The 10098-nt window shown below is 37.0% G+C and overlaps 1 protein-coding gene across 1 annotated transcript in view; it reads left to right on the forward strand.

Moving 5' to 3' along the window:
- Positions 1-1243, forward strand: part of LOC106872530 (ATP-dependent RNA helicase DDX24) — a 23229-nt gene extending 21986 nt beyond the window's left edge. The window contains exon 16 of the mRNA XM_052969889.1: positions 1017-1243. Coding sequence (XP_052825849.1) covers positions 1017-1210 — 194 coding nt within the window. The 3' untranslated portion in view covers positions 1211-1243. The remainder of the gene's footprint in view (positions 1-1016) is intronic.
- The last annotated feature ends 8855 nt before the right edge of the window (positions 1244-10098 follow it).

Below are 10098 nucleotides of genomic sequence, written 5' to 3' on the forward strand. Positions count from 1 at the left end.
GTTAGTGAGTTTGTCTATCTCGGAAACAAGATCAGCAAATCAGGTGGATCAGACGAGGACATCACTGCAAGAAGCAAGAAGGCTTGGCAAGCCTTCACTATTCTTCAGCCGGTATGGAAGTCCACTGCCATCTCAACTCGAACTAAACTCCGTTTATTTAGTTCAAACGTAAAATCTGTGCTTTTGTATGGCTCTGAAACATGGAGAGCCACCTGCAGCAACTACAAGAAGATCCAGACCTTCATCAACAAATGTCTCTGGCAGATCCTCCATCTGAAGTGGTTCGCCAGAGTGCCAAACACCGACCTGTGGGAAAGGACCAACCAAGAGCCCATACATGTTCAGATTAGACGAAGGAAATGGAGATGGATCGGACACACACTGCAGAAAGAACCCTCAAATGTGACATGACAAGCACTTGACTGGAACCTGCAGGGGAAAAGGAAGCGAGGACGCCCGAAGCAGACATGGAAGCCGAGCATTTTGGACGAGCTCAGGACCACCAGCCTGACATGGGAAGCAACCAAGAAACACGCCAATGACCGCAAAAAGTGGAAAATAACCGTTGAGGCCCTATGCTCCAGAAGGGGCAAAAAGAATTAAGAGAGAGAGTGATTATAACTGAACATAGCCACTGATTGTTGCTGTGATGGTTTCACATTGTCCAGTAGACACTTGGAACTCTGTCAGGTCAAAACAACATAGACATAAGTGTGAAAGGGTGGAAGTTTATGTATTTTAGAATGATGAATTGCCAAAAATGTTGGTTGTTGAGAGAAAAACACAAAAAATAGATGCAGATATCTTATTTGAATTTGGATAGAGAAATTCTAGATTTGTCTTACTTTGTGGTGTTGGTAATGACAGGGGTGACAGCTGGTGCTGTGGAGATGGTTATGCATCTTCTATTTGAATTTCTGTGTTAAAAGACCCAACAGTTTCATGAAACTTTCTTTGAGAAAGAATTCTTCAATGGTTTTAGATTTTAATTTCTGTGTTTTTTTTTTTTTCTTTAGACAATTCTTCAAGTGCAATTAGTGAATTACAACATCAGAAGTCATTGATGAAAGACAAGAAGAAACAGAAAAAGAAGATTGTTATAAAAAATGTGAATGAATTAAAGAAAAATAATTTAATTGAAAAGAAACGTCAGAAGGCAATGAGGCGGAAGAAAAGAAAAGAACTGTTGATGAAACAATTCAAAGAATAAATTTCAATAAAACGATTTGTGGATGTTTGTAAATTTGGGTTCATGGCTTTGTTTTGTGTCTGTTTTTCCTTGTTTGCAAGGGTTGGACAAATATGTTATTTGAAGCATTGTTTTACAGCCAGATGCTCTTTTTGGTACTAATCGTTGCCTGGTTTTCTAGTGAGGAAGACTTTGATGTAAAGAGACCAGTAATATTTCTTAGTAATATTAATTTATACCGGAAACAATATATATGATGAATATGACAATTTTTTTAATCTTATATTTATGTTGTAAACAAATAATACAATATTACATGAGCATTTTATAATGTTTCTCTCTTTCCTGGAAACTCTCTGCGTACCGGCAGCTGATGGCTCGCGAACTGGCACCGGTCCATGGACCACCACTTTGAGTAGCACTGATCTACCTAACTCATTCTTTATAGGCATCACATCTCCATGCCAGTGCAGTCTTCTCTCTTATTATGTCCAGTTTTCCTCTCTGCTCATTTCTGTGCCACTGTTGATGTATATTAGTATTAGACATCCTGTGAAGCCTGTTTGCCTTGTTATTTTACAGCTTTCACACAATGTACACATCCAGTACCCATGTTTCACTACCATATAATATCATATCTGAGGAACAGTCAATAAACTGTAAAGCTGTCTGTCAGGAGACTGCCTCTTCATTTTTTTTTTTTTTTTCCACACAGCAGTAGTATAGAAAGAATATATTTACATTCTTATTTAACTCACAACGATGTTTTGTGATATTTAAATATATTCCAGTTCTGATTAACTCTATGTTGTGCATAAAATAGATATTGTCTAATTGATGACAAAATTATCGAAATTTAATAATAAATGAAAATAGAAGAAAGGACTAATAAGAGCAATGACACCTAAGTTTAGACCTAAATAAAATAGGCCAGGTTGATAATGGTAGGACACATTCACTTTAGAGATATCAAGTTGCAAATATTGAAAGTATTAAAAACACATTAGTGATAAGTTCAAGATTATTTGATTCATAATTGAACTGAGATAAGCCATATGGTGGCATGTGAGGAGTTATTTTCAGGGCTTAAGATGCAGTGGCCTCAAACAGATAAGTATATGGTTAATTCTTGTCAACTATAACATACTCATGCTGGTTCCACGTAAAAAGCACTTGTACTGGTGCCACATGAAAAGAACCCAGCTCACACTGCAAAGTGGTTGGCATTAGGAATGGCATCCAGCTGTAGAAACCAAGCTAAAGTAGACTGGATTCTGGTGCAGTTCCGGTCAAAGCATCCAACTCATGCCAGCCTGGAAAAAGGATCAACTGGAACCCTTGTCGTAACCAACAGAGTGCCAATGTCTATTGATGTATAATCGGTTCTTCCAGACTCAATGGATTATCTAAAGCCTTAAATCAAATGTTCTCAAACTGTTCGTTCCAGAACATCCTTTCACCACCTTTTAAATGTGGAGATATTTCATGTGAAGAATAAAGCGTGAAATGTTTAAATATCATAGAACGAATAATAAGCATGTATTGTTTGTTATTAATTAAAATTAAAGTTTCTAATTGTTCTTATTTTTGGTAAAACAATATCGAAGATTAAGGATTATCAAAGACATATATGACTATTTATACTTCATTAGCACTAAAAAACTCTGCAAGTATTCAATATAATTATGAGTGCTGGTGCGAGCGATTTGACCAGGAAACTAAAAGAAGCCCGTTGTATATGCATATATATATATGTGTGTATATTTGTCCACCTCCACCGCTTGACAACTGGTATCGGTCCGTTCAGGTCCTGTGACTTAGCGGTCCGATAAAGTGATCAATATAATAAGTACTAGGCTTAGAAGAAAAGCGTATTGGCATTGGTTTGTTCTAGTAAAAGTTCTTCACGGCAGTGCCCCAGCATGGCCGCGATCTAATGACTGAAACAAGTAAAAGATAAAAGATCCTATTAATATAAAAAATGGATTAGAAAAATCTCATTTAGATTATCTCGTTTTTCAGTTAACGAATAAAGATATACTCGAATTATGAGGCATGGATCTAAAGTGGATATAAAGATGAGGTATATTTTACCAACGACCAGCATAGAATTATGAAGAACATTCATAATGAGCATAATTACATTATAATTGGTATAATCCACCATGTAATACTGGTATGACCCCACCTATTGCTAACACTTTCTTTTCTCTCTTTTTTCCCCCTTTCTTTTGCATTACTTGCGAAACATTTGCCTTTGAAAATAAGTATTTTAAGATCTTTAACGGAAATAACACTAAATTATATTATTCTACCACAACTTATCTTGAGCAAAACATAACCACTTCATATGTAACTATGTTAACAAGTAATACTAATATGGCCAATTATAATTACAACAATAATGCAGACTACAATTGTATAAATAGATATAATTGTCCTTTGAATGAGACTTGTCTAATTAACGATGCTGGATATAAGTGTAGAGTTAGAAGCACTGCCTATATAGGCTTATATAGGTTTAACAGTATGTGTGAGTGTGTAAGTATATATACATACATATATATATTGTATATAATGTGTGCATATAATTGTTTTCGTACGTATACGTGTAAATATACATATATATTTGTAGGCATATATGTGTGTGTGTCATTGTGAAGGTGCATGGCCTAGTGGTTAGAGTGTTGCACTCACGATTGCAAGATCGTGGTTTTGATTTACGGATGGGGCGGTGTATTGTGTACAGGCAATGCCAATATGATGGAGGAGGCAAGTTAATGCACTGCATAAACATATGATCACTGTAAACAAATCATCTTTGCTGGTTGTTCAGCAAAAATTTTCAGAACCCTCGTTTGTTCATAGAAATGTCCACCACATACATGCATGCATATATACATACACATATACATGCATACATACATACACACACACGCATACATACATACACACATACACACACATACACTCGCATACATACATACATACATATATACATACATACTGGTAGAATGTCCCAGTGAAGACCTCGATAAAATGTAAGCACAACAGACCTGATATAATGATTTGGGATAGAAAAGAAACTGTGCACAGTTGTGGAAATTAGCTGCTCAGTGGATGTTAACATGAAGCTGAAGATCAATGAAAAAGAGAACACCTATGCTGAACTATTGAGAAATCTACAGATACTCTATCCAGATTAGAAGTTCAGGTTTATATCTGTAATTATTGGAGCCTTGGGATATGTAACACACTGCCTAAATACCAATCTTGAGAAATTAGGCTTCTCAAAACCAGAAAAGAGAAAGCTAATTCAAAGACTACAGATCCAATCCATCACTGGAACTGTAAAACTGTTCAGAAGTTTATCATTTAGATATATATGAGCATGTCTAGATTTGTGACTATATGCATGAGAGTACATATATAAAACATACAAATCTGCAGATACATACACGTATACATGTATGCATACAAACGAAGGTACCCTGTCGATGTTAAAATTCCAATGAAGGAGCCATGGATCTAGGTTAGAAACCGATTCTTTCTCTATTGACAAGAAATCTTGAAATAAACTGAATAATGACATACACACATGCATACATACATAAGTACATACATACATACATACATAAGTACATACATACATACATACATACATACAAGACTATACTTCCATCCATATGGAGAGTAAATGATAGCTGGCCTAGGGTCACTGTTTCACAATTTGAGAATGTTTTTTTTTCTTCTCATTACTTTGTTCTAGAAGTAAAACAAAAAATATTGTGGAGACAAAAATAAAATTCCATTCCATTCCAGGCGTTACTAATCGTAGGTAATGTACCTTTTCGTCCACAGACCCTACAACATCAGCATTCAAATGTTAGATTAATGTTTAAATTGCCAAATATGACGTCTCTTTTGAAAATCATTGACCAAGGTATAATTACAATATTTAAAGAGTATTGTCTTCAATAAACGTTTGGCCAGTTAATAAATGCTATTTGATAAGGAAGGAAGCCTAACATTAAAAGAATTTAGGGAAATCCTTCAGTATTTTGGCTGCAGCAAAAACAATAAAAGGACCTAGAAACAATAGCCACAGAGAAAAATATGGAAGGCATTCCGACCATACTCTGGTCTTAATTTATTGATTATTTTGTGGTATTTGAAGAACAAGTCGAAACTGTTTGGGGTGAAAGAAGAAACACAGATCTCAAAAACGAAGACTTCACTAAAATGGAAGAATATTATGAAGTTGTGAAAGAAATAACAATAGGCTATAGGCGCAGGCGTGGTTGTGTATTTAAGAAGGTCGTATTGCAACCGCGTGGTTTCAAGTTCAGTCCTACTGCGCGCAAATGTCATCTAATGCTTTGTGAGTAAATGTGGTAGACGGAAACTACAGAAACCTGTCGTACACACACACACACACATACACACACACACACACACACACACACGCACACACATGTACATATGAACGTACGTATTTATGTATGTAAATATGTGTTTGTGTGTATTTGTGTATGACTGTCTCTGTGTCAGTTTGTCCATACCGCCACCTCTTGACAACCAATGTTGGTTTGTTTACGTCCTTGTAACTTGACAGTTTTGCGAAAGTGACCGATAAAATAAGTACAAAAAAAAAGCATGACTACTGGGGCGATTTCAAGGTGGTGCTCCAGCATGGCTACAGTCCAGTGATTGAAACAAGTAAAAGAAGAACTGGTAACTCGAGTTCCAAGATTCAGCGTTCGAAGCAAAGAAGAAAAGTTGCTGTTTAAATGTTATCTCTGCTGTCGAGAAATTCGTGAAGAAGGCACTGTCGTGGAAGCCAGGAATTACAGATGCGTTTATAAAGAAATATTGTAATGAATCATGTATTCCATTTTATTACTCCACTGACACCGGCTCGAGAACGAAATCTGGTTAGGAGGTGCAAACTCAGCTCCAAAACCTTTTTACAAACAAGGTTTTATTGTGTTTTTATTTATTTATTTATTTATTTATTTTTGTTCTTTGAGAAGAAATCTAACTTTGCGCTACTTTTTACAGATCACTTTTTATTCAGTTTTTTTTTTTTTTAATCCTGAGAAAAGTAGGGATGCAAACTTTGATTTTATACTCCACAAAAATTTCTAGGGGGTGCCCTTGCACCTGCTCTTCCTGGACCCATGTCCACTGGAATCAGTTCTTACAAGTTTGCTCTAAATACTCAGAACAGTTCGGTGATTTAGTCTGCCATACATCATTATGTTCCTCATGAAGTTCTTGTTGAGCTTTAATCTTCTGAAAGATCTCTCCGTAGATACCATCATAACGGATAATATACAAGAACACTGACAATGCGTTGGGTAAATGTCATTCGTACATTGTTATCTTATTGAAAAGTTGACGTGGTCCAATATCTTTACAAAAATTTGAAGCATGTATTGTCTTGAAGTGTCTCATTTCTTCTTGTATTGATTCTTAGAGATTGTCTGCGAATTATCTAAATAATTTTGCGTGTGCAAAGCCCAGTTCATTTTAACCTCCGCCAAGGAAGGAGGTTATGTTTTCATCGGCGTTGGTTTGTCCGACAATGTGCAAAATAACTCAAAAAGTTGTGAACGGTATTTGACGAAACTTGCAGGAAAAGTTGGTAATGACACAAGGAACAGATGATGAAATTTTGGTAGTGATCCGGGAATCTTTATGGATTCTTGAAGGATTTTTCATTTGTTATTTTTACTTTACATGAAGTATTACAATGTTACGTTCTTTGATTATCTCCCTTGAAAACACGTTCATCATTTCCACGTAACTTATGGTGGCGTTGCTAATTCCAAAGTTTATTTTCGTTTCTCTATTAGTAATTTCACTCGCGTATCTATCTTAAAATGAACCGCTTGGCGGAGGTCTGCGGCGGATGACATGACAAGCCTTGACTACTGGGATCGACTCAAAAAACTCAGGCTTTGCTCCCTCCACCGTCGCTGTGAGCTCCATATCATCTGTATGATGTGGAAAATATTCCGTCAACATTACCCATCTTTAAAATTCGTCCCCGCAGAAGATGATATGTAAGTTGCCTTGGAAAATATTCGACCCAGGCTTGATGAGCTTCATAATAAACACAATTAACAATGTATTACATTTTTATTTCTGTGTATTTGACTTCTGGTTAATTTATGTATTATTGTATTTTCAGCTTTTCATAACCATCGAAATATTGGTATCAAATTTTGGCTCAGGCCGGTAATTTGGGAACGGAGGGTAAATCGATTGCATCGATCCCTCCGAAGGGATGAAAAGCGAAGTCGACCTCGGCGGAATTTGAACTCAGAACGTAACGATAGACGAAATGCCACTAAGCATTTTGCCCAGCATGCAACCGATTCCACCAGCTCGTCGCCTTGTAAAACTACCGAAGTATTAATAAATGGAGTTAATAAATATTAATAAATGGAGTTTAAAATGATATTAGGACTGAAGGGACAATAAATATTTTAATAAGTTATCGAATTAACTGAAAAATTAAAAATATAATTTTGTTTTACCTTCGGAGGGTCATTGCACCAGTAATAAGCACACTCTATTTCTATTTCTATTATTACGGTGCCAGCTGTTCACTACCATTGAACTAAGGTAACACCCCTTATTTTTCGAGCACCATCCGGAGTATTCAAGCGGTTCGAAGTGGTGCCGTTTTCTGCAAGTGCTCCACCCTTATTGCAGTCCCTATTTGTTCCATGTACTTCTCGAGATTTTTACTCACTGTTCTCAGGGCTCCGAGAATTATTGGTACCACTACCACCTTTTTCAGCAACAGCAACTGCCTAACCTCCCAAGCTAACCTGTCATATTATTATGACTTTTTGTTGGTGGCTTTTGAATACATACCCAGCTTTTCTTTTCCACAGAATCAGTGTCAATGGTATCAAGCACAGTACAAAGATCAGTGGGGACAGGTAGATGCCCCTCCTAATTTCTACTGTCCCTAAACGTCTTCCGTATGCTGTCAGGTCCGTCCTCCAATTCACCACACTTTTTCCAAGTAATCGCTCAACATTCGATGCAATGCCAAACAGGTTCATACACTCCATAATCCAAGAATGTGGGATCATATCGTACGCCTTACGATAGTCGATCCATGACATGGTTAAGTTACTTTTTTTCTCTTCTTGCAGTCTCTGAGTACAGTTTTATCTATCAAGAGTTGATCCTTGGTACCACTGCACTTGCGTTTGCAACCCTTCTGCTCATGTGGCAGGACTCCATTTTTTTCTAGAAGTATTGTTGTAGCAGAAAATGTGGGTGTCGATGTCAAGAAAAAGAAACATAATGGGAGTGACAAAAGAAAAGATCCATGGTGGAAAAGAAGAATCCAGGAAGGGTTAGACATGCTCTTGAAGGAAATCTCTGTGTTAGACCGAAAAGAGAAAGGGGAGCTTAAAAGTGAACAAAAATACAGGGCGCTGAAAAGGAAGTGTAATATTGAAAGAAAGGGCCTGAAGGTAGCAGTGGAGGAACTGAAACAGCGCCTCGTTGCAAAGAAAGCAAATATGGTAAGATACAACCAGAGAATGAAGGGTTACCACCAGAATATGTTATTCAGAGTAGATCAGAAGAGATTCTATAAAGAAATAAATGGAAGATGTACAGATGAAGAGTTGATACCAGATAACATTGAAAGTCAAAGGTTTTGGAGTGACATCTGGAGCAAAGACAAGGAGCACAAGAAGGATGCTGAATGGTTGCAAGAACTGAAACAAGCAGTAGTCTGTCCAAAACAGGTAGAACTAGTCATTTCAGTTACGGAAGTGAAGGAAATCAGCAAAGAAATGAGCAACTGGAAGGCCCCGGGACCAGATGGAGTTCAAGGCTACTGGATCAAAAGGTTTGGTGAATGTCATGCACGAATAGCTGCGCAACTCAACACCTTGTTAAATGCCGACCAAGTAACATGAAAATGGTTGACATTGTGTAGGACAGTGCTGTGCCTGAAAAACATCGAAAAGGCACTACGGTAGACAATTACAGGCCGATATCCTGTTTGCCACTTATGTGGAAGTTATTGACTGGAATACTCGCAGAGTCAATGTACGAACATCAAAAAAAAAAAAAATTATTATAATTATTCATATTCAGGTCACTGCCTGGAATCGAACTCGGAATAAGTAGCCCGCGCTCTTAACCACTACGCCATATATCCGTGGGAATATAGAACTGTATGACTCATTGTTATAAAACAAAGAACTGTGAGCGATTGGCAGTTCGGGTTGGTAAGCAGTTCACTGTGAGCCGTGATTGAGAGCATTGAGTCTCGTGTAATAGTAAAAGTAGTACGTCGTGTGAATACTTTCTATTCCTCTTGTTTTGTTAAATTATATATTCATTACAAGGATACAAAAGTCATGAAGAAAATATCTCGCTGTAGACAATCAGACAAATATATATACTGTGATTTTAAACGCAGCACGTCCATAAGAAATATTATCTCAGGATGAATACCGCAGTAAATGTGCTTTTCACAATGTATTTACATTAAGTATGATAAAGAGGTGGCTATTTTAATCTAATATTATTGCTGCATAATATTGAGGAATTGCCTCTTGTACTTGTTCAGAAGTGTGTGGAACTGCACTGTCGTTTACTCCTGGATGTCCACAACAATCTGTTCCACTGTTATCATTACGGATGGTCCTTCGGATCGTTCTTTGTTACCTTCATTTCTCTCCTCCACTGAATATAGAACATCTTTCCGCCACTGTCATATGTAGTCAAGAGGAGAAATAGTTTGCATTCACAGTTTCCACACGCACCTCTTTACAAACGATTCTTGCTGATGGTATTATAACAGACAAATTCTGTGAGATTCACGAAATCTGAGGATTCGATCAGCTATAACTAAGATTTTTCAG

The sequence above is a fragment of the Octopus bimaculoides genome, chromosome 8 (assembly GCF_001194135.2).
Source record: "Octopus bimaculoides isolate UCB-OBI-ISO-001 chromosome 8, ASM119413v2, whole genome shotgun sequence".
NCBI lineage: Eukaryota > Metazoa > Mollusca > Cephalopoda > Octopoda > Octopodidae > Octopus > Octopus bimaculoides.